Source organism: Podospora pseudocomata (assembly GCF_035222375.1).
Source record: "Podospora pseudocomata strain CBS 415.72m chromosome 1 map unlocalized CBS415.72m_1, whole genome shotgun sequence".
NCBI lineage: Eukaryota > Fungi > Ascomycota > Sordariomycetes > Sordariales > Podosporaceae > Podospora > Podospora pseudocomata.
This window is the reverse complement of record NW_026946363.1, coordinates 3,524,284-3,547,707: the sequence shown is the minus strand read 5'-3', so window position 1 is coordinate 3,547,707 and position 23,424 is coordinate 3,524,284. Positions and strand designations below refer to the sequence as shown.

The 23,424-nt window shown below is 53.8% G+C and overlaps 7 protein-coding genes across 7 annotated transcripts; 4 read left to right on the top strand and 3 right to left on the bottom strand.

Moving 5' to 3' along the window:
• The first annotated feature begins 2,514 nt into the window (after nt 1–2,514).
• On the top strand, nt 2,515–6,995 carry QC762_114050 (uncharacterized protein). The gene is given in 5 exon segments (XM_062885830.1): nt 2,515–2,725; nt 2,736–3,069; nt 3,547–4,039; nt 4,130–6,658; nt 6,965–6,995. The coding sequence occupies 2 exon segments, from the start codon at nt 3,813–3,815 to the stop codon at nt 6,639–6,641; spliced, it is 2,739 nt and encodes a 912-aa protein (XP_062748716.1). The 5' UTR covers nt 2,515–2,725; nt 2,736–3,069; nt 3,547–3,812; the 3' UTR covers nt 6,642–6,658; nt 6,965–6,995.
• Nucleotides 6,988–8,051, bottom strand: RIB4 (lumazine synthase). Its single transcript, XM_062885831.1, has 2 exons — nt 7,624–8,051; nt 6,988–7,426 (listed from the first exon to the last, which is right to left on the bottom strand). The coding sequence occupies exons 1-2, from the start codon at nt 8,043–8,045 to the stop codon at nt 7,027–7,029; spliced, it is 822 nt and encodes a 273-aa protein (XP_062748715.1). The 5' UTR covers nt 8,046–8,051; the 3' UTR covers nt 6,988–7,026.
• A 442-nt stretch (nt 8,052–8,493) lies between these two features.
• Nucleotides 8,494–16,545, top strand: QC762_0011860 (uncharacterized protein; the record flags this gene model as incomplete). The annotated part of the gene is made up of 4 exons (XM_062882933.1): nt 8,494–10,028; nt 10,083–11,096; nt 12,732–13,594; nt 13,695–16,545. The coding sequence occupies exons 1-4, from the start codon at nt 8,697–8,699 to the stop codon at nt 16,543–16,545; spliced, it is 6,060 nt and encodes a 2,019-aa protein (XP_062748714.1). The 5' UTR covers nt 8,494–8,696.
• Nucleotides 16,546–16,877: 332 nt separating this feature from the next.
• Nucleotides 16,878–18,044, bottom strand: QC762_0011840 (uncharacterized protein; the record flags this gene model as incomplete). The annotated part of the gene is made up of 3 exons (XM_062882931.1): nt 16,878–17,275; nt 17,377–17,684; nt 17,782–18,044. 3 exons carry the CDS (start codon nt 18,042–18,044, stop codon nt 17,088–17,090), a joined length of 759 nt encoding a protein of 252 aa, XP_062748712.1. The 3' UTR covers nt 16,878–17,087.
• QC762_0011850 (uncharacterized protein) lies at nt 17,281–17,722 on the top strand (the record flags this gene model as incomplete). The annotated part of the gene is made up of 2 exons (XM_062882932.1): nt 17,281–17,288; nt 17,431–17,722. The coding sequence occupies 2 exons, from the start codon at nt 17,281–17,283 to the stop codon at nt 17,720–17,722; spliced, it is 300 nt and encodes a 99-aa protein (XP_062748713.1).
• Nucleotides 18,045–18,602: 558 nt separating the features above from the next.
• On the bottom strand, nt 18,603–19,544 carry QC762_114110 (uncharacterized protein; the record flags this gene model as incomplete). Its single annotated transcript, XM_062885832.1, has 1 exon — nt 18,603–19,544. One exon carries the CDS (start codon nt 19,542–19,544, stop codon nt 18,603–18,605), a length of 942 nt encoding a protein of 313 aa, XP_062748711.1.
• Nucleotides 19,077–23,128, top strand: CDC55 (protein phosphatase 2A regulatory subunit cdc55). The gene is made up of 6 exons (XM_062885833.1): nt 19,077–20,810; nt 20,954–20,994; nt 21,107–21,204; nt 21,270–21,921; nt 21,996–22,579; nt 22,639–23,128. Exons 1-6 carry the CDS (start codon nt 20,767–20,769, stop codon nt 22,660–22,662), a joined length of 1,443 nt encoding a protein of 480 aa, XP_062748710.1. The 5' UTR covers nt 19,077–20,766; the 3' UTR covers nt 22,663–23,128.
• Nucleotides 23,129–23,424: the final 296 nt, after the last annotated feature.

Sequence of the window (23,424 nt, the reverse complement as noted above, 5' to 3'; positions counted from 1 at the left end):
GCACCACCGCTGACCTGTGGTCTTTTCTTTATTCGCAGAACATGCTATACACGGTCTTCTGTACACTCCCGAAGGGACCTGGCAGTTCACTTCCGTTGGCAGCACCAGAGCACGGCGTGTAGCACTCGGAAGCCACATACTCGGGTTCCAACCTACCAATCTTGTCAGATTTTCCAGAACCAACACTCACGATACACTCTCAATACTGCCCCACAGTCTTCCTAACCACCGGTACGTGGGGAAGTCACAGCTCGTCGCCATTCGCTGCCATGGCGGCGGCGCAGGCTTGTGGTCAAGTCACAAACTGGACACAATTATCAGCCTTTTGTGTCCGCGGCTTGAACCTATCGAACAGCTTTTGTTGTTGGGTAAGGTATTCCTCAGGGACACATACTTCATTCTTTTCTCGGGATTATCTACAAGGCACGAGGATGTTTTATGAATCCCAACTGTCTTCGGACTCGGCATTGTCCGAGAAGCCAGTTTGCACCACCACACGTTCGTGGCTCTCACCGGCGGCACGACTCGCAGAGTGGTTGAACTATGGCACTCCAGAGTCTACGCATAGCGAAATTTCTACACACTGCTTGGTGGACCAACAACACATTGGGCTCCTAGTTATGAACATAACACCAGGCATAATCCGTACAGCAGCAAGGTAATCAGCGAGGTCTCATCAACCCCCGTGGTATGGAGGAAGATGCTGGTGTCCGGACTATGACCGCCTCTGACGTGGGACTCTTTTTAAGACCTGCGCCATGTCCGCCGTAAACGCGTCACCTCGGTTCATCCCAACAGGTCTTTGGAGAAGATAGCAACCGGTGCGCCAGAGCAATGACCATGCTGGCTGGCGGTTGGGAAAACCAGGCCACCCTTGGGCACTAGAAAGGGAGCATTGTATATCAAAACAAGCTTCAAGAAGACCATCCAGGCAGGTATACCAGACAAAAGCCCACCCACCAAACCCAATCCAGCGTTTTCTTGAAGAACCGCTTGATGGTCAACCACACCACCGCCAAGTCCAGCACGGTGGGTCGTTCCGAGTCTCGCCCCTTTTGCCTTTTAATGTGGGGAAGAAGCGCCGCCTCTGTGCCCAATGCACACAGTATCACTTCTTTCCTAACCACATGCGGCACGGTCCTGTTTTGTTAGATGTCTCGATCCACCAGTTTGCGATGCAGAACACGACCCTATGAAGCAGAGATCCAAGGAGCTCGCGGCGGCAAAGCAAGGCAGCGTCCCGGTCCATGGTCAGCATCTGGAAATTTGATGTCTATTCTGCGTAATAATATGGACATACCCTTTCATGCTATGGGACATGCTTCTCATGCCTTCCGAAATTGCCAAGCACTGCACCCATCGCCAAAAAGATATCTCTTCAACCAGATGGTTGGGCCATGAGCAGCAAAACATCTCGATGCTTTTCCATTCAGGGCCCACCGCTTGCTTTGGACCCCTGTGAGGCTTTTACACCCACTGGACATATACTAGAGGCTGGCGGCTCAGAGTGATGCTGGCAACGATGAGATCTGAAAGTATTGTCGACAGGTTTCTGGGGACAGTTGATAGGCCCTTTGAACATTCAGGAGATATACATACTATCTCTGGAGGGCTGTGTGAGCGATTGCAGTCTCCCTTCTTCCTCCGACCAACCACAATATTTCCTAGATATATATTTTCTTCTTGAGAGGGGTGGGTATTCGGGGTGTGACACCTTCCTCCCCCACCGAGCTGCGCTTTTATTCTCCGCCCTGACTGGGTATCAAAAGCCTCAAAGCACGCCACAGACGGCCTGATCGGCATCAAGCAATATTCAAACACCGCGGCGCTCTCCCAGGAACAGGAACGCGTTGTCCTGTTGCTTTTATTTTAGCGGCGACAACACGATCCCCGGCGATCCTTGGATCCAGATGCTATGTATTGGCCCAGGTAGGTCGGCCGACCGGGCTCCGCTGTGCTCAGAGGCTCCATCCCTATCCCGTTCCCCTCAGCTAGGTACTCTCAGGTCTATCCAACCTGGGAGTTTTCCATGGAGTGATCTCGTTCTGCCTTGTTCCCAGCCCGCCGCCCGCAGGCCGCATCAAACACGGACGGGCTTGCTGCGCGCATTCCTTGAAAGGCATGCGTGTCTCGTTGCGGGGGGGACGAGCGACCTATTGAGGCTCGCAGTTTCTCGTCCCGGCTGTCGTGGCTTTGTTGTGTACTCTGTGCTGTGATGCTGTGACTTGTGTGGCCCCGGGCAGCAAAGCCGGGCAGCTCAGCAGGGGGTGCGAGGCCAAAGACGAACAGGGGGTTTCCCACCAACGGGAGCGCGTTATTCTCACCAGTGCCCTGGCGCTCGCTGGTAGCGCCTTCTAAAGCCTCCCCACTCCCTATCCCAGGTGCCCAAGGTCCTACCTACCTGGGGCGCTGGGCTATACACACACAGTGCCGCTGCCAGCTGCCCTGTCCGGGCATGCCCGCCATGCCATGCCATGCCATGGAAATAAAAATAATTCTCGAGCCAACCGCCCATTTTCTCCTCCTGATCCCATCCTGTTGTTTGGTTGCTGTCATTGTCACTGTCGCTGTCGTCTTTGCTTTCTCCCATTGCACCCTGCTGCTCTCGCGGATATCCCCCTCTGAAGCATCGTGTGTCGTCAATCGCTTTCGCCCACCAGTTTCGCTTTCGCTGATTCCATACCATAACATACCCGCATCGCATTCGCTGTCTCTCTCTCTCTCTCTCTCTCTCTCCCTCCCTCTCTCTCGAGCACACTCTACCTACTCTGTCTCTGTTTGCGAGAATCGCCTCTCTTTTGCTGCATCGCCTCGGAGTTTCTCAGCCCGTTTTGAACCGCCAGTTTTCTTTTTCGCAACCCTCTCCACAGCGCCGGTTCATAGCGTGGTTTTCCTCGCGTTATCGTGCATCGTTACTTTGTCATTTGTCATCGACACAAACGAGCCCGTCAGAGTCTGACCTGACGCCTATCTCAGTGTCGGCGGTTATATACACAAAGCCGTCTGGCTGTCGTCCAATAATCCCCCTAATTGTCAACAAGCTTGCGACTTCGGCTCGCTCCTGATTCTGTAAGTCAAAACCTTCTTTCTTCCCGTGTCCCCTGCCTGCCCGTCACCCGCCTAGCCTTGATCTCTTCCTCTCTCCAAACAGCCCTCGACCGATCGTTCGTGAGAATGACGGCTGCCAGAAGGGCCCTTTTGCTCCCCTTGTTCAGTCTAAATCTCTGGGCGTGCCGGTTTGGTCTACGATGCTAGGGGAGGCACGGGAAGGTTAGGATGGCACCGCCGGACAGCTGGAACCTGTGTCGTGCAAGCACGCCAGCCCAGTGCGTCTCAGCTCCTGCTCCCTGTTCGTCTGTTCGCCTGGCAGATACACCAGACTCTGAGTCTCGCATCCTTTCCTCCTTGCCCCCTCGGCTGTCCGACGAAGCAACCCAGCACCTGAGCACCCATCTGGAAGCTCTGTCTCGGGCTTCTCGGGTCACAGCATGCCCCTCCCCACTCGCGCAGACAGTGTAACTGACCTTGTTTTGCCCAACGATGCAGTCCGCCAACACCGCGTATATCAGCCGAATTACTGTCTGAGGAGAAACACGCGGCCGCCGGCTTTTCGAGACCCAGCTGCGACTGTTCCCGACAGCGACCTCGGTAGCCTCTCTGAGCATTGTCTCACCTCACCTCCTACCAGCCTCGTATTATCCGACGCACCTTCCCGAGTACACAAAGGGACCGCAGTCCCCTGCCCTCCTCGGCTTTTAGTCCGGCGCAACCACCCAACATCTCCCCATTCAACCCCATCGAGACCTCCCTATATGCCTAGGTTTCCCACTTTTGTCAAGCGGAAGTCAACCGCTGACAGCCTTGAAAATGTTGCCGTGACGGGCCCTTCGTTCCGGGTGCTCGAGCGTACCGAAGTCTCGGGGGGAAAGTCTTTCGACGGGGGTGTCAGATTGACGGGCAAGCCGCACGGCGCGCATCGGTCTACCGCGTCTGAAGTCACGGTTGACGACAACATATTCGCTGACCTCAAGCCCAACCGGTACGTCTTTCAGCTGGCTGGGGATATAAGAAGGCTGGCGAGAGCAGGGGTTCCGCTTTTTTTTCATTTCCGATTGCTAATAGCTCGCAGCGGAAGCGGATCTTCCAACACGACCAAAACGAACTCGACCGATAACTCGTCCCGTCACAGCAATGCCTCCACTGCCCCTTCGTCTGCCGACATGGGCGGACAGGAAGACTGGAGAAACAACAAAAAGCTGCACGCCGATATCCCAGTGCCTCCCATTCCAAAATCATCCTCGGCCAACTTTCTCAAGGCCGCCGGTCGCACGTTTTCATTTGGCGGGCAAAAGAAGCAACTACCCCCAGCACCCGAGATGCAGGAGGACAGGCCATCCAGCCCGGTCGCTTCCGATGTCCCGACAGCCCAGACGCCGGTAAATGGCCGATCGAGAGCGACCACCACTTCAACTTCCACTACTGTTACATCACCAAGGATCGACGACAACGACTTTAGTCTTGATTTGGGCGGCGACTTTGGCAAGATGATACTCGGAAGCGACAAGCGCTCAAGCGTGGCCACGGTCAAAGATGAACAAAAGGGCAGGCAGGCGCTTGCCCCCCGCTCCCTCACTGCGTCGCGATTGAACCAGCCCTCCCCCCTTCACATCGACATGACTACCAAGGTCGAGGCTTCGCCATACTCTTGGAGCAGCCAGCACTCCAACGACCAGCTAATCGCGCCGTCTAGTCCATCGCCCCCCATCAAGGAGAACCTCCCTCCCCCAGTTCCTCGCCATACTTCGCCGCTTGCCGAAAGGAAGCCCAGTGCGTCGCCAGAAGCAGGCCCTAGGAAACCGCTGCTCGCCCCAAAGACACCAACCCCCGAGGAGGCTGATGGCGAGGATGAGGAGGCGAGACTGTTAAGGGACTCTCTGTCCACTGCCAATAAGTTCATGACTGGGTCTGTCATCTCGTCTCACGCCCCTTCCACGTCGAGATATCGCAGAGATGAAGATGACGACAGTTTGTTCGACACGACGCATTCGTTCTCTTCAAAATCTGCCAGCCGCTTCACAGCCAAAAAGGCCAGCCCACCTTCGAGCAACAAGGTAATGACCCCAGCCGAGTTTGAAAAGTATCGCCAGGACAAGGAAAGACAAGACAAGGAACGACAGCAGGAAGCTGTCTCAAACAAAGACAAAGATGACGATGACGAGGACAACTATGAGGATGACGAGGACGACATTGAAAGAGCGAAGCAGCAGACCAAGCAGCGTCGGAAGCAAGAGGCACACATGGCGGTATACCGGCAGCAGATGATGAAGGTCACTGGTGAATCTGCCAATCTACCTTCCTCAAGACCGAGCCTGCAAATATCTTTCAGCACCCCGAACCTCCCCAATATAGCCCTCGCCTCCGGCGCCAACCTAGCGGTTGCCCACGCTTCGGACCCTTCAGACGAAGATGAGGAGATTCCATTGGCTATTCTCGCTGCACACGGCTTCCCAAACAGAAACCGACCGCCCACACGCCTGAGCACCATGGCATCGAACCCCAACTTGCGCGCCTCACAACAACCTAGCTTTCAAAGGCCAATGTCGGTTACTGGAGATGCCGTGGCTGGAGCCGGAGCTGGCACCCCTGGACGTCTTCCTGCCTTTGCAAGAAATCTTCCCCAAGACCCATTTCTTGGCGCTGGTCTGGTTCGCAACTCTGTCCGCGAGAGCTTCGCTCTCGGAGGCGGCGCTCCTGCCCCCGGAAACCCCGCAGGCGCGATTCCTCCTGGCGGCCTGATCAACATCATCGCAAACGAAGAGCGCAATCGTGCAATGAGGCGCGGAAGCCCGCACATCGACGGCTCGGCATCGATGCCGGCCATGCCCGGGGCAGGTCCTTTCGATCCGATGACCGGCATGCCGTCACATCTCATGTACCAGAACCAAGCTGCTCCTCCGATGCTGACGCCAGGTGACCAGGCACAGATCCAGATGACGCAGCAGATGCAAACATTCATGCAGATGCAGATGCAGTTTATGCAGATAATGGCGGGCCAAAATGGCAGCGCTCCCACCACGCCCAATGGCTACTTGACTACCTCACAGTCAGCCGGCAGTCTCGGCGCCATGGGTCCTCTCCCACCAATGCCGGGGATGGGCGGTGCTCCTGAGATGCGTCATTCGTTTCTAGGAAACGACTCCATGCTGGATCTGCCCACTGGTCGGGGGGGCGACGCGCAAATGCGCACGATGAGCATGGTACAGCCAAGCTCGGCCTCATGGATACAGCCCCTGCAACATCCTGGCTTTGCCCCTTCGATCATGATGCAGGGCGGCGGATACGCTCCATCAATTGCCCCCTCAGAACGAAGCAACATTGGCCTTCCTGGCCGCTACCGTCCAGTCTCCCACGTTCCGGCACCACACGTTCCCGTGGCGCCAGGCCATCTCCGGAAATCGACCACCATGTCGGGAGCAATCACACAGCCCACAATATCGGTAACAAAGTCTGGAAGTGGCTCGGATGATGACGATGAGGAGGGGTGGGCGGCGATGAAGGCCAAGCGCGAGAAAAAGAAGTCGATGTGGAAGAGCAAGAAATCGTCGTCGATCGGTGGTGATCTGGGTTCATTTATCAACTGAGTGCATCTCCTGTCACAGTAAGACTCGATATTAGTATCTATATCGGAGGGATTAGAGAAGTTGGAGGGTCTTTTGCTGCTGGCCATTTTGCTTTTGCATGTGTTGGATAAATCAAGTGGCCACATTGTACATTCATCTTTGTTTCATTATCTTTATCGGTATCAGAAGCGGTCTTGCGGCGGATAAAGGGGCGCAGGAGTGGGGATAGCGTTGAGGAAAGAACGGAGGTGTTTTTGGAGCCTTTCTCTTTGGTGATTTTTGAGGCAGTCCTTTCGGACAACTCACGATAGACATAGCACTTCATTGCTCTAATTCAGTAATAGGAAAAGCATTGTATTTTCAGACCCTTCCCTAGCTTTTCGGTTCGCTACTTTCCGATCTGCTTCTATTCAATAACGCCCGTGGCCCAATTCTTGCGCTTGACACTCATTTCCACAGCGGCAAGGCCCCAATCCTCCCCATGATTATGGCTGTCGGGGATGATACCCGCACGTGCCTTGGCTTGTTCGTCGTTCAAGACGGTCAAGACGCCAAAAATGACGGGCACGCCTGTGTCTAGGGACACACGCATTAGGCCATGCGATACACTTTCGGCAATATATTCAAAATGCATCGTCTCCCCCTTGATCAAAACCCCTATGGCAATGATGGCATCGAATGGGCCCGTCGAGACCGAGCTTCCGGCAGAGAGTGACGCCAAATCGGCCGTCGAACTTCCCAGCAAATCACCTGCCGACCCCCCAGCGCCAGCAGAAGACGATTGCACTTGCGAAGCTGCATAGAGACTGTTGTATTCCAACCCCAGTAGCAGGGGAACGTGGTCAGTTTATAGACTAATAGGTAAAATTTACACTCTCGATCAAGCATATGCACTGCTTTCTCCACCTGAGATCAAGGCCCAGCAGCCAGCAGAGGTTGTTGCTCTAGCAAGCTTGCCCCTCGAGGTCGAGAGTAGGAACAACCGCAAAGAAAACAGACGCACCGCTGAACAGCAATTGGCAGCTCCCACGCGCCTGGGACTGTCTGTACCACGATATTTGATTCCTTGACACCCGCCTCCAACAGCTTGTCCTTTGCGCCCTGGACCAGAGGCTCGATTATGGTGTCATTCCAGCGAGCGTGGACGATGCCGATGCGGAGGTTACTGCCATCGTGGTATTGCGGGGCTGGGCCTTTGGTGTGCATGTTGTCGATGATACGGAAGGTTACGGGGTCGGGTAAGCAGATTGTGGCGTTTCGTGATTTGACTCTGGCTGAAGGCTTCGTATAGTCGTGGAGTGAGTAATTCGAATGATAACTGTAAAAAAGTGAGCTTCCAAGTTCCGGAAGGGGGTTGAATAAATGAGGGGCAGTCGGCATTCGAAATGCCCCTGAGGGTCCGCTGACGTTGCTGGCCCGGGCCATGGCGGGGCTCCTTCTGCCTCGTCTGCCGCTCGGCAATTTCCTCTTAGCTCATCAGCGGTGGTTAGTTAGCAACTCAGTTCCTGCTCTGATTGGTCCCCTATTATCAGTGTATGTTTACTTCCTTCCTAATCCGTCGACCAACTTCAAGATGAATGGCCTCACTACATTATGTAACAATGTAAGGATATCAGGAGGCTAGATATACTTCTCGCTACTAAATGTTTTTGTTGAGACATGTAAGTTTAGTCTATTAAGAGAGGGCAGAGGGATTCCCCCCTTCGATAGTGCGTCAGCTACTTTGTGGCAAGTACCAACCACTGCTGGCGAGCTCCCAACAAGGCAAGAACCACGGTGGTTGCGCCTTTCAGCTTAACAGCGCATCGGCGCCTTCTCTCTGTTCCAGGTGTCTGGTCTTCACGTGGACAGAGTGAAAGCCGAGTAACACACACACACACACACACACACACACACACGAAAAAAAAAAAAAAAAACAGAACTGTCTTCCGCAAAAACATATCTGCCCAGCACCAAGCAATCTACCTTGTGGGCACCGGCCCTTATTCCCTCATGTACTTATTATTATTCCATCACTCCCGCTAGAATCATGAGTACTACCCTTGATATCAATATTCTGTTGTTTTTCTAGCCACCATGCCCATCACACCACTCCCGGATGATGCTTGCCGGCGGATCGGCTCGACTTTGAACATTACCTCAACTTTCATGGTCTTGAAAGAACTGCTGGACAACGCTCTGGACTCGGGGGCACAGACCATACATATCAGTGTTTCCCCAAACACTGTAGACAAGATTGAAGTGAGGGATAATGGAAGCGGTATATCATCCTCTGACTTCAACGCCCTTGGCCGCCCTTCGCATACGAGCAAGCTCAGTTCCTTTGAGGACATTGACAAGATTGGTGGGAAATCTCTTGGATTTCGTGGGACAGCCTTGGCCAGTATCAACACGGTAGCAACCGTTCATGTGATCACGAGAGTCGGATTGGAGACCCCTCAAATGATTCGGCTTGCTGACAACGGCGGCGTCGAAACTCAAAGCGTACACGCTGCTGAGCAGGGCACTACAGTCACAGTCACCAACATTTTCTCCAATTATCCCGTCCGAGAGCGAATCGCGAGAAAGCCGGTGGAGATATCGAAGAACATCGAGAAGATGAGGCACTTGGTTCAGGCTTGTGCGTTTGCGAGACACCCGCTTAGGATACACTTTGCAGTCTTACAAAACCCCAATCAGTCTCTGAGGATATCTCCACATCCAGGCAAGGACATTATGGAAACAGCTATCCAGATCTTCGGTGTTCAGAAGGCATCTCAGTGTTTTGTCCGAACGTGGCCGGACAGACCAGATCCCAACACAGGCTTTCCGGGCGAAGAAAGGAGCAGGCGACACGTGTTTGAAGCGATTCTTATGAAACCAGATGTCGAGCACAGCAAAATTCCGAAGGGCCTTTTCTTCTCTGTCGACTCCCGCCCCATTTCAGCCACTCGAGGAACCGGGAGAAAACTGACCATGGCGTTGAGAGAATGTTTGAGACAGTCGGTCTGTCCACTAACTTCGGCAGGTGTCCCCAAGGATATTTTCATCTGTCTGAACATCTGCTGTTCTCTAGGATGGTACGATGTCAACATAGAGCCAGCCAAGGAGGATGTTTTGTTTCTTCAGGAAGACCAATTGATCAGTGACTTCAAAACATTCCTGCGGGTGGTCTACCCCAGTAGTGTCAATGAGGGACAGGGTCGTGAAAATAGGGGGGAAGTGTTGGAAGCTTGTTCACACTTGGAAGATGGGATTGGTAGGCAGGGGAATCACCGCCCGGATGAACCCAATAGCACATCAATTGCCGACCAACATAAGAAACATGCAGCAGCCGCGTTACCCCTTTTACACTCGTCACGAATCAGAGGGGATGGTGATGGAGAGATGAGCCCACAAGATAATCACAATCACCGGGATCTTTTCACCGTAAGTACCAACGTAACTCTCCAAAATTACCTGCATTCGCCAACATTTCATAAGGGCCAAGCGAGTTCGTGGACGGTTGATATGTCGGCTCCGGTAGACGGATCGGATGGTGACTTTGACATGGAGAGTCAGAACGAATTGGGCCAACCTGTGCGTCCAACTCTGGAAGAGGAGAGCAACACCGACACCCAAAGCCAAGAAGAAAGTCGGCAGCGTTCAGAGTCTCATGGGGCCGACGGACATAACGCTTTGGCAGAGCTCAACCCGTGGTCTATTGCAGCTATGGGAAGTCTCAAAAGGCGCCCTCTTCCCTCGGGCCGCCCGGACAACCGGCAGTTTCACGAGAAACAGCCGAAGTTATCCAGAGTGCCTCCACGTGCAGAAGCTACGGGTATTAGGGGCCCAGCCCAATCTCATCAGCGAGGACTGCCTATTGTGAGACTGAACCCTAGCTTCAAGCTCCCAGTCACGCCATTGACGCCGCCACCATCTTCCGAGCCAGACCAGTTGATCCCACCATCACTTCGGCCGAGCCATGGTAATACGAGCCACCCGACGTATAAAGATCGCCTACTGCCGCGCCGCATCTACCCTCACGTGTCAAGGGCAGCCAGACTACTCATCGGTGGGTCTTCAGACAACGCAGCCCAAAGACTGGAAGTGCCTCTTGGCGAGACTCCAATGTCATCAAATGCGGTCCAAAGAACCTCGTTGCAGCCTCTCCACATACCAAAACGACAACAGAATCAGCAGCGTAACCGAGTAACTCGGGGAGTTTCGGCTAAAAATGTCCTGTCATCAACTGGAGATCCCAATCAACATAGCTCTAGTGACTCTGATAATGCGACAACGGAAAGCCATAGCTCCGAAAACACTGATTCAGAAGACGAGACTGCGGTCAGCGGTCTGACAAATCCTGGAGCACGGCAGCATAGAAATGGCGGTGATATCAGGAAGCATTTCGAAAAGCGGTATCCTGATATGAGGAGAGCAGATGGTCACTCGAAACAAGCCACGCTCCCTTTTGAGAAGCATAGAAACAACGTCGAAGGCGACAGTGATGGCTTGGTAAGACCCACGGCAGGGTCGGCGATTCGATCTCAACACAACGCTCGCGCAGTAGTCACAGAAACATCTGCTTCGGGCCATTTCAATAACCCCCTAGCACAGTCGAATCATGAAGATGCTGGTGAGGCGGCCAGTCTGCAAAGTTTATTTGGACCGAAGGATGAGCAGAGGGCGGGACATGCCCTCCATCGTGGTGGGAAGGAACAGAGCGCCGCTCGAATCAGGAGGCCGCATTTCCGGGTTTCCAATCACGATACTGATAGACCTGTACACAGCACTACAAAGGTCGGACTTGGCCAGAACACGAGAAGTTGGCTGCCGTTAGGAACACCCAGATACGAAACTCATGCGCCCCGGGTTATCATCAACACTCTCGAATTAACGGTTTTCCGGCCTATACGCGAGCTTCGACCAGGAGCAGAAAATCACCCTAGAATGGTATCACAAAGCCTGCGATTGCCATTTTCAGAATGGGACAAAGCCATCTTGACACAACTGAAGAAACTGTTGAGGAAGCTTGCACCGGCCACAGAGTGGACGCTTCATCCGAACACTGCTGAAGACTGTACAGAGATGGAACGCATTGGCAGGCAGTGGGCGAAGGAAAGGAGGCTTGAATTGCAATCTTGATGTATATGCTTGGCAAAACTTTGCTCGTGTCATGTATGGCTCTATCTGTTGCTTTGTTTTGGCATGGAAAAGAGGGAATACGAAGTGGGATGACAATGATAGGAGATACCCGGGAGGCATACTCTGACAAAGTTAATAAGGGAGTAAGGGGGAAGATAGAAAAACAGCGTGCTAAATATCAATTGGTAATTTCGGTGTCTTATTTTCATGCGAGGCGTGTCACTTGGTCTCAAGAAAACGTGCCGTTGATAATGTTCACCCTATCTCCAGGCCTGGTTCTGACCCCAAAGGTGTGACGGACTGGCCGGCCGCTGCAGTCATACAGCGGGCCACCTCTTGGTTGGGCGGCAGAACACAAAGGTTCCGGAGAGGTTGATGGAGGTATAACAAGTGCCTTAATAGCAGGGTCACGATCAAGGCCGCTCCCGCTGATCCATAGTAATCCATAATCCATTAACCTCGTGTTGGGCAAGTTGGCAAGAAACGCTGTAACATTGGGGAGAAGTAGAAAACGTCATGACCTTGATTGACTCTTTGCTCCCTGTATCAATCAGTGCATTAGGGAGGTACAGACAGAAAGAAGCCAGTCGAGCAGTTGAAGACTTGTCAAGCCTATTCCAGCAGTCATGGAAATCCACGTCATTTGAGGCCTGGTTCTACATATGTCAGTGCACAGACCAGGGCAAGACCCGCCCGCGGGCTGTCACAATCTCCTGGGTCCCTGGCGCGCACGCTAACCAAACAGAGGCCGTGCATGTTACCCAGCACTGCCTCCTCCAAGTTCCAAAAGCGCTACCTGGTGTGGGGACACCACCCAAAGCATCCTTCCGCACTCGTGCGCGTCCGTCCTGTCCGGGGCTGACGCTCGTTATCCTGTCGCTTCTATTCTTTCCAGTCCCCAAAGGCCTGCCGACGACATATCGAACCGACAGAACTCGAAAAAGACAGGCACTCGTCAGATTGGGACTGCAAGACGACGTACACTCCAAGATGCACAGCACATAGTCCGTTGCCGTTGCGCCGTTACCACAATCGCCGATTCTGCCGACAGGCCCAGCTTTCTTCAACAGTGCAAGACCGCCGGCAGCCTATTCGTTCTACCGGCGTGTTCAAGACACCGAGACAGTCGACACTCCCCCTGACGCTGCCGACATCAACACAGCAGCTCTGCTAAACATGCGAGACGTCGATGCTCCCGACATCCCAGTTACACCCAAGCCCCCTTTCCATCCAGAGTCGCCATCTGAGCCCCGTGGCGTCCGAGCCCGTGGCTACCATGATCGGCCCCGGCATGCGGCCGATGGGTTGTCCGTATCGGTCGTCGCCATGACGGGTCGGAGCCCTTCGCCTGACATCTTGTCGTCCGATTTTGTCCGCCACACAGGCCCTCGTTCCCGGCTATCCGAACTGCGGTCCTTCCTCCGCCTTCCCGCTGTGTTGATATTGCTGTTGAGCCCCCTCACCCGTCCGGCTGCCGCTGCCTCCGTGCCGTTCGAGAACTGTCTATCAGACACCTACAGAAACAGTCAACCGCCAAAGCTGCAGTGGGAACCCATACACATCGATGCTACTTTCGAAGCAACCGATAGGCACTCTCTTCGGGTTACGCTGTGGGGGAATGTGACGGGCTCGTACACACCGGTGTCATTGCCGCCGGCGACCAGTCCGGACTGGACTGACCCGAATAAAACCGACGGCAAGCTTCTGGGGGTACCCGACGTAAATAAGTTCACCACGTTGAGAGCCAGGATCAAAGTCTTGACGTATGAGCCTTGGTCCAATCTTACCGACTTTTGCAATGATGAGTTGAAGAACGGAGCATGCCCGCTTGGGCCTGTTTTTGGCGACTGGAATGGATCTGACTTTGGGTAAGTTGGAGCGAACACTCAGCGAGGGAAAGGCCTGCCTTTTGATCTACGGAGCTCAAGGGCCCGGTCGTGAATGTGTAGTGCTGACAGCGTCATATAGCCTAGTCAAAGACAAACTGCCGTTTGTGTCAATCAGCAACGATTTCTACTCGTCGTATGCTTTTGGATCGTTCTCGACGTCCTTTGAGGTTATTTATGGTGATCAGGCTGAAATCATCACTTGCGTGGCAGCCAACGTGACGCCAGATCTGGGAAGTTTGGCTTGGATGTTGAAATTCCTACCCCTGGCTGTTCTGGTCTTTGTGGGTGTGGCAACAGTATTTGCAGCAGTTTTCAGCCCCTGGGGAACTAGCGATGTCTTCCACTGGAGCTCCAACTACGGTCGTGACCCCGATCTCCTTCGACTTGTCACCCCTGGTTTTGGAGATTGCCTTCAGTACATTCAGTTCGTCGTCCTCACTGGCGGCCTGACGCTAAATTACCCAGGATTCTACCAGCCTATCGTCAGTCAGGCAGCGTGGTCAGCACTCATGTTCAACCAGAGCTTTGTCACGCAGGACCCTGGATGGGTCAGTCTTCGGGACGGTATTTATGTTGCAGACGGTGCATATGGCTTGCAGCGCCTCGCCCAACTGGCCGGCATGGCTAACCCTGAGGATATATGGACTGGCACTATTATCTGGGTGTTGGTCATCATTGCCGCTATAACTGTCCTTGTACAGGCCGGGTTTGTTGTTCAGTGGCTCTATCGCTACTTCCAAAAGGTCTCGGAAGAAGACTTGCGCGCCAAAAACATACCATTTACTCTCGGCAATGTTGTCAGGATTGTCTTGAACTATTTCCTGATGCCGATTGTCGCCCTATCGACGTTTCAGCTCGTCATTGCTGGCCAGTCACCGGTCTACACGGTGGTGGTCGCTGTCCTGGCTCTGATTTTGATTATCGGATTTGCAGGTTGGCTGCTTTTTCTTGTTGCCAAGACCAAGCCTCGAGCTTTCCTGTTTGATGACCTCCCGACGCTTCTCCTTTATGGCCCGCTGTACAACACTTACTCGGACGAAGCCGCAGCTTTCACTATGATCCCTGTGCTGTTGAATTTCGTCCGCGGCATAGCAGTGGGAGCCGTGCAGCCTTCTGGCGTCGCTCAGGTCGTCATTCTTGCTATCTGCGAGGTGATACATGTCCTTACGCTGCACGCTTTTCGGCCGTTTCACTCAGCGACATCCATGAATGCTTACCACACGCTTTTCTCTGCGCTGCGTCTTGTCACAGTGCTCCTGATGGTGGTGTTCGTGCCATCACTCGGTGTTCCTGAGAGTGAAAAGGGCTGGATCGGCTATGCGATTCTCATCACTCACGCTGGCGTTCTTGTGCTTGGATTTCTCTTGAACGCAGTCCAGACTATTGTCGAGGTTGTTGCCCGTATGCTAGGGGCTGGCGGTGATGATATTCGGGGTCAGTCCCGAGGTGGATTGTCCAAAATCTTTGGCATGAGACAGCTTTCCCGCCGTATGTCTCGGCGTGAAACCGGCCCATCTCGCCAAAGCCAGCTCTCAAGTTCTGCCATGCTGGATGTCGACGAAACATCGAAAGCAGGCTACATCATGCCTGGTGGACGCATTAGGAGTGAGTCGGCCGGGAGCATGGGTGTCATGATGCATCATCGGCATAGAAGCTCGTCCGGGTTCAACACCCCTAGCTTTGACGGTCCCGCGCGTCCACTGGAGAGCATTGCCGGCTCTTACACACCCACGACACCGGGAGAAGCCAGCAACTTTTCTTTCCTGCCATCTCCTGGACACCCCGGTAGGCCCCAGGGTTCCATGACCATGCAGGCTCCAGATCCGTACTATCGACCACCGAGGCAACGGCGCCCTACTATTGAAACGACCTATTCGCCTACCACCAAGGTGGGGGGGTCATGGACGAGCAGTGATTGGGCTCAGAAACGCCTTAGCGAACCTGGGACGGTGCAACTGAACGACCCCCTAGAAATTGGCACTCAGATATCAAGGGATGCCACACCCGCGCCGTATGTGGTTCCTTTTGGTCCCACCAGGACTGACTATTCCATGCGAGAAGCGGACTTTTATTACGGAGTCAGAGGCCAGAGGTTGAACTCGGATGCGCCGAGTCGCAAGCTGAGGACTGGGCCCGCTGATCCGACGAGACCAATGGCTTCCGCGGCGGGTTGGTTCAGGAATATGTTTACGCCTAAAGGCAAGGATAAGGGAAAGGGCTTTGAAGTGGTCAGAAGTTCACGGATGCCACCTGCGATGCAGGCGTTGAATGGCGGCTTTGAAGACGACCGAGCGCCCCAAGGAATTCCTGTAGCTATGGGCGTTCTTCGCAGCGGCCCGATTGACTCTGACTCTGACGATGGGACACGGTCAAAGAACGATGCTCTACGCTCGACAGACGTAGAGGTGCCAGAGCAAGAACCCTTAAATGGCCGAGGAAGCCAGCAGGATGACAACCTTGACGGCCTGGGAAGTGCACCAGCTGTTGACGCACCACCCTCACTAACCGATGAGGATGCAGGGATAGTCTCTCGCTCCCCCACCACATCCGTGAGGCCGGGCCCCAATAGTTCATTGCAAATCGAGGTCCCAAATGTCCCCAGACGAAGCTCAAAAAGGAATTCGAACCCCCAGGTCCAGGTGCCACAGTTATCTTTACCCAGTGAAGCAGGTCGGTCAAGCAATCTCGCCCCTTTCGGTGCGACCTCTTCGCGGCTTCCCTTCGAACGGACACCCTCGCAGAAGAGATTGTCTGGGTCCTCCGCGGGGGTCACCGACGACTTCAGTCAAGTTGAACTAAACGACCGGTCAGGCAGCAGCGACGAAAGACCTGCCGGGTACGGGTTTGTTGCTAAAGGCAGCATAAACAGGGTCGATCGTGAGACTGATCTTTTGGGCACCTCGGCTGAGGTCATCGATGAAAGACGGTAGAACCAAGTGTCATTGTTGTCGTTGTCGATTGTGAAGCGCTCTATCTCTTATATTTTCTACAAGTCTTTTCGGCTATTTTCAAGGCATACTATGTATTGCCAAATCCGGGCTGGAAGCCCGCTGCTCTCTGGATGTGTAAAATATGGGTAGAGGGCAGGTTTGGCTGGGTGGCATGGATTTCCAAGGTTATATATAAAGGGTCGAAAGGGGTCTCAGTATCTTGTTCTTTTAGCGATGGCGCACAAAACGGGTATAATTGGTATCATGCGTTCTGTTTCTCAGCGGCCTGCCACTTCCCTTTGACATGATGATGCGTGATTTGTCACTTGTGATATTGGGCCCTTTCAGGACCGCCTGCATGTTACAAGATACTTTCTCTTTCCAGCGAGACTTTGAGCCAAGTTTTCTAACTCGGGTATTCCACGTCGTTGCTCATTTCGTTGCAAGACACATTGTCCAAATACATATCATCAACGCCCTTGCTTGCTATCCCATGGCAACTCAGCACAAAAGACCGACTCCACCGCCGAATCTATGCCTATTTAGAAACCGTTCATGAGATTGAGCCCTGCCACGCCGGCCGCCACAGCACCGACAACACCAATCGCAGCAGCCGTGGGTCTTGGGGCTGCATTCCCAGACCCAAAGTAGAAGCCGTTTGCGGTTGTCCCCTCCATCGTGCACATGCTAGCCTGAAGCCCGTTGCACGCCACGCTGGACAAGCTGCTGCCTGCAATGAACAAGTAAGCCATACCGAACAGCCAAGGGCGTTGGGAATCTACCCCGGAGGGGCATAAATGTTTGTGTATGGGAAGTGTAACTCATGCTTACATATGCTTGTCGCCCGAGCAGGCTCATAAGTGACCCCAGCCGCAGCCGTCACAGTCGTGCCTCCCCCGCCCGGAACGGCGATGGTGACGGCATATCCTGCCCCGCCGGCAAGGCCCTGAAGTTGCGACTGGCATGCCTCGTGGTTGGCATCGCACTGCCTGGCAGCGGCCGAGCAGTGCTCCCTGTTGGCAAAGTAGGTGGCGACATAGGGGAACGAGAAGAAGTTGTTCGCGACGTAGGACACGGCGGTCGTGGCTGCCGGGACGGGGGTGACGAAGCTTGCGGGTGCGGTGCCGGTACATATAGCGCTGATGCGACGAAGCGGGAGAGGAGGGTCAATGGTTAGCTACACAATTTTCCATTCTGTGGAAGATGCCTTCTTGGTGTAGGGAACGTTTATCTCACCCAGCTGGACAGCACGCCGGCTCATTGTTAGCGTCTAGGCCGCATGTCTGTCCGTTTTGACAACAGACGCCGTTGAATGCGGGACCTTGGTTCGCGCAGCTGTAAAAGTTGGAGAGGCATCCTTGCTGCCGCTTTGCGACAATGGCGGCTGTCTCAGCAGGCTGGAACGGCTGGAGGTTGGCGTAAACAGAGCATGCTGCAGTGAGGGCCAGCAGTAGCGTGCTCAAAGGCGCTGGTAGGCAAGCGGATCGTCTGGTCCTCATATTTGGTTTGGAGGACGGTTATCTGCTGGACACCCCTTGTGCTGATGGCTGATCGCCGAGAGGGGGGTAGATGTGGTGGTCCGGTCCTCTTGGATATGTAGTACGAGGTGACGGTGGGGGTCCTGTATGACCGAGTTTGAGTATCTCCAGATACAATGAAAATCAATGGATTCACTCGACAAACTGAGCCGATAGGCAGACCAGATGCATGGCATAAACTAATGCTGCATATGTGGTTGGTATGGTTTGCTACATTCATACAAATACAAGTACAAGGTTGCTAGATAGGTGCAAGCAGTGAGCTCTTTTGGATAGCTGGGCGGTGAGTGAGGCCCAGCTCAGCGGCACTGCAAAGGAGCTTGAGGGCAAGTTGTGTTGACCAACCAAAGGCGCGCAATCCACGTTGTGATGTCATATTGATTGCTGGCACAGCAACACAATATCGGGTCCGATAAGGAACCCTTGTCTGTTGGGTTTCGGCGGGGTAATCGTTCGGTTTACTGCCACGACGAGCATCCGCGGGGCATCAGGCAGGCAGTATGACAGACGAGTATGTGCCTACGTCCCCCGCAAGTGCCCAAGAATGGCACGCAGACGGAGGAGTGCTTTGGGCTCAGGGGGCCTCTCCCCTGGTTTGACTTCCTCCATCCTCTTTATCTCCTCACGAGCGTCATCGACCAGCGCGTTGAGATCACCCCAAACTTCGTCTTGATAGTCCGTCAGCACTCGAGACCACTGGTCAAGCCATGATTGCCAGGCCTCATCGGTGTTTTCTGCTCCGAGGTGCGAGTAAAGCTCAGTGTTGCCGCCCGCAGCGGGGTCCGCTCGAAGGTATTCAGGGATGAAGTTGAGGACATTATCCCACGCAACAGCAGCTGTTGATCGCCCTGCATCCTCGCCAAAGAGAGCCTTTCGTAGACTTGTCAGGTCTGCTTGCGAAACTGCTTCCTCTGGGAGCAGGTCGGGCTCTGGACCGCTTTGTCCAGACAGCAAGGCCACCACGTCGGCGCCATCTTTTGCCATCTGTTCCTGTACAGATTGGGATGGCACCCAAGCCGGCGTTGCTGCGGTAGTCGACTGCCAGGCTTCTTCCAGCCCAGCGGGCTCTGACAGCATGGGAACATCGTCACTATCCAGAAACGCCGCAAACGACGCATCTTGCTCAGCCATGTGCGCCTCGGTATGCCCAGGCCTCAACGTCCCACCAGCTGAAGGGTCTGTCTGTATCCGGACAGAACTATCACCAGCTCTTGCTAATGCTTGTCCCACTCGGGAACCCTCCCCTTTTTCGCTTCCACCAGGACCTATTTCTGGGGCCCCTGACATGAGATACGACGGTAAGGAGGCGGCTGACTGAGCAATCCGCGTGAGGGCCGACCCGGTATCTTGGTTCTGAGGGTCGCCGTTGTGAATAGATTTGTCCTGGTCGTGTCTAGTTTCTCGATCTTTGCCCTTCCCTTTCTCGGCGCCTTCATCAGGTCCTGTTGACTGATGTCCCATTTTGGATGTTGTAACCCCTGAAGCAGAATAGCCGACTGTTGTAGGCGCGGGTGGTAGATGGCTGGGACCAATAAACACCGTAAGAGGCTAATAGCTCAGCGCAAAGTCCTATTCAACAAACGCCATCCACGTTGCTGACAACAACAGGCACTGTTGGCATGTGATTTGACCGCTTGACACGAGTCGCCTGTCCCTTGTACAACCGACAGATCCGAGCCTGAACCGGTTGGGCTTATCCAACTCAAGGAGGTCGCTCCTGTATATCTAAGTCGGTGCTTGAAAGCTTAGGTACAGCTGCGGGTGGGCGGGGGCGGCGGTGTGTGTGTGTGTGCGAACGAGGAGGGAGATTCTTTCCGTGGAGCAGCAGGAATTTGGTGCCGGATGAGAAGGAGCCAAATTCCACTGCCCGGAATTAGCAAGATCGTGCCCAAAGAATGCCCGGTCGGGTTTGTATGCGCTGTTCAGGCCAGGCGCAGGCTAAGCAGCTGTGCTGGCTTTGGCTCATTGTGTGCATAGAAGAGCTGAGTGGCACGGTCTCGCACTGTGTGCCTGATGCTTTCGGGGCCCCATTCTGGACCATTCACCCTTACCTAGTGTGGCCGATCTGGGCGCACCTACCCACCACCTACCAAAGGTCATTGCGCCAACACCGACTCCCCGTCATTTCGAGCTTGACTTGTTTCCAACATCTCCATCTCTTCCAAAGCTTTTTCGACAAGCATTTACCCACGTTCGGTGTGTCCCAGCTTCAGACGCGCACCCCCCGCACTTGCCTTGCATCTTCAGTTGAATCCTGCCCTGGATCCGCAGATCAGTCTTTTTTCTCACCCCTCATCTTTCATCGCTGCCCACGTCTAGGCGGCACAGCAATAGAGCATTCGCACACGCATCCCCGCGCCCGTCCTCCCAAGACTCGTACAGCAAAGCTCCCGGCCGTTTGAGCCTCCGTCCCGCCAGCATCCCAGCTCATCCACCACTCGACCTGCTCGCCAGATCGCTTCACCATCGTGCGTTTTAGCTTCTGTCCATCGTCCGGGACTTCGGTACATTCCTCGACCTGAACCCCGCCCGATATCGCGTGTCACCCACGTCGTTGGTCCATCATCCCCCCCTGGACCTTGGCTGCCCGTCATCATCAGCCCCAGCTGCCCGATTCTTCTTTTTCCATACCGCTTAGTGGCAGAGAGGGACCTCCCTCGGCCCACGATATCAGGTTGCGAAGATGGTAGACACAGAAGCGAACGTACCGACATGGAAGTTCACCCAGTAAGTATCTTGATCGCCGCCCTGGTCCCCCACCGCTTCCCCGCTTTCCTTTCAATTCTTTACTGCCGTCTGTTCACATTGACATGCTGCTTGAGCATTACTCTGCTGTTCTCCGCGTGTATGCTAACCGTTTCTGTCTTCAGGTGCTTCGGTGATAAGGGAGACGTTGAGGATATCACGGAAGGTACGGCACACGACACCCCCCGAGGTATCTTGGTGCTCTTAGCACACATACTTCTCTCCTCTTGCAGCTCACGCTGTTTTCTGTGAGCATTGGCTGACCCCACCTTGAACAGCCGACATCATCTCGACGGTCGAATTCGATCACACCGGCAACTATCTTGCAACTGGCGACAAGGGTGGCAGAGTTGTGCTCTTCGAGCGTAATGAGACGGTCAGTCCGGGATCTTGATATTGGCATTTCAGCCTCGGGAGATTGATACTGACACAGCGAGGCAGAAAAAAACGTGCGAATACAAGTTCCATACAGAGTTTCAGTCTCACGAGCCCGAGTTCGATTACCTCAAATCATTGGAGATTGAGGAGAAGATCAACAAGATCAAGTGGTGCCGACGACAGAACGCCTCACACTATTTACTCTCGACCAACGACAAGACGATCAAGCTATGGAAGGTTTTTGAAAAGTCACTGAAGGTTGTGGCCGAAAACAATCTCTCGCACGATGCCACCCCGGCGAACGTTCATGGGGGAGGCGGCGCTTCTCGCGCCCTTCCCACCGCCCAATTTCGGTCCGCGAATGATCTGAAGCTGCCGAGACTAACTCACCACGATACTGTCGTGGCGGCTGTGCCTCGGCGGACATATGCCAACGCCCATGCGTATCATATTAACAGCATCTCAGTCAATAGTGACGGCGAAACCTTTATTAGCAGCGACGATCTACGCATCAACCTCTGGAACCTGAATATTCAAGACCAGAGCTTCAACATTGTTGACATCAAGCCCGCAAACATGGAGGAGTTGACCGAAGTCATCACAGCGGCGGAGTTTCATCCGACCAGCTGCAACTGGTTCATGTATGCCAGTTCCAAGGGCACCATCAAGCTGGCAGACATGCGTGAGCGGGCTCTATGTGACCAGCACGCCAAGAGTGAGTAGTTGACGGGACTCGCATCCGTGGAATGTCATTGGAATGATGAACTAACCTGGCTCTTACCAATGTAGTGTTTGAACAGGAGGAAGATCCGTCCTCCCGCTCATTCTTCTCTGAGATTATCTCGTCCATCTCGGATGTTCGCTTCTCATACGACGGCAAATACATCCTCTCCCGCGATTATTTGACTGTGAAGATTTGGGACGTCGCCATGGAGAGGCAGCCGATCAAAACCATTCCGATTCACGAGCATCTCAGACCGAGGCTCTGTGACACGTACGAGAATGATAGCATTTTCGACAAGTTTGAGGTGGTGTTTTCGGGCGATGGAAAGAATGTCATGACAGGAAGCTACAACAACAACTTCATGATATATCCTTCAGACCCGGAGAAGGAGGTTGAAGTGGTTCTTCAGGCCGACAAATCTGCTTTCAAGGCCAAGAAAGTTGGCGTGCCCACTCCCATCAACTCATCAACAAGCCCGACAGCTAATGGAAAGAAGGGAGGATCGCGCGCCGGAAGCCCAGCAGCTCCGGGGCAGGGTCAACGCATGCGTAAGGAAACGGATGCTGACCAGATCGACTTCAACAAGAAGATTCTTCACATGAGCTGGCATCCCTTTGAAGACAGCATTGCAATTGCGGCTACCAACAACGTAAGATTCCCAGCCAACGACATGTTTATGTTTGGTTTCTCTGCTGACTCGATATGTAGTTATTTGTTTTTTCTGCTCTTTGATAGACGGTGGGGTACAATGCCTGGGGAAGCCATGGGGATTTGCCGGATCGACCGCCACACAGTGTAGGATGTCTATCTGGCGAAAGGGTCGCAAATCAAGCTGCATTCAGGTTGTGGTCTTTTGTGCGATATTCATGTGCGAAGGGTCAAGGTATCTCATGATGGCGACTTGGCAAAGTTGATGGATTGCGAAGCAATTGCTAAAGCATAATTTTGCACTGGAGTTGTTCGAGCGGAGTGCAGCTACAACTGCATTGAGTGACGGAAACCAGCGAAATATTACCTGAACGATCCAATACGCTGGCATGTGGCTTGCTTGAACTCGAAAGCGACTGGGGTAAGGCATGTCTGATGGGGTTGATATCGGTATTTAGATGCTGTCTCTTACAAAGCAGCTACTTACAGAGCAACTATTTGCTGGGTGCGCGCAAGAGACGGATGGACTGAGGGTGTTGAGAGGGGGTTGGAAGGGGGAGAGATAGGCCCATCAGGGGCTCTTTTCACTGGGCAAATGCCCTGTGAGCCACAAATGCAAGAGATTGGTGTCGCTCATGATGCCATTTCCAAATCAAAAGTTTAGCGAGCGACTCTACGCAGTTCTCGTAGTTTCCGAGTTGATTATGTATCGAGTGATGGAACCACTTGCATTGATCTACTGAGCCTTGCGTCTGAGTCTCCTAAGTCTGTTAGCGAGGTTGGACTTGGGCTGCCCCAGATGTTGAGAGGCTGCGGATCTTGGCACTTTTTGTCTCCTCAAGCTGT

Bases quoted from the DNA above. Each gene is read 5' to 3' on its own strand.
- RIB4 (XM_062885831.1), bottom strand. From the start codon at position 8,045: ATGGCCCGGGCCAGCAACGTCAGCGGACCCTCAGGGGCATTTCGAATG. The intron at 7,427-7,623 runs GTGCGTCTGTTT...GGAATACAACAG, and splicing joins CTGCCAATTGCTGTTCAGCG to TCTCTATGCAGCTTCGCAAG.
- QC762_114050 (XM_062885830.1), top strand. From the start codon at position 3,813: ATGCCTAGGTTTCCCACTTTTGTCAAGCGGAAGTCAACCGCTGACAGC. The intron at 4,040-4,129 runs GTACGTCTTTCA...AATAGCTCGCAG, and splicing joins GCTGACCTCAAGCCCAACCG to CGGAAGCGGATCTTCCAACA.
- CDC55 (XM_062885833.1), top strand. From the start codon at position 20,767: ATGGTAGACACAGAAGCGAACGTACCGACATGGAAGTTCACCCA. The intron at 20,995-21,106 runs GTACGGCACACG...CACCTTGAACAG, and splicing joins CGTTGAGGATATCACGGAAG to CCGACATCATCTCGACGGTC. The intron at 21,922-21,995 runs GTGAGTAGTTGA...TTACCAATGTAG, and splicing joins ATGTGACCAGCACGCCAAGA to TGTTTGAACAGGAGGAAGAT.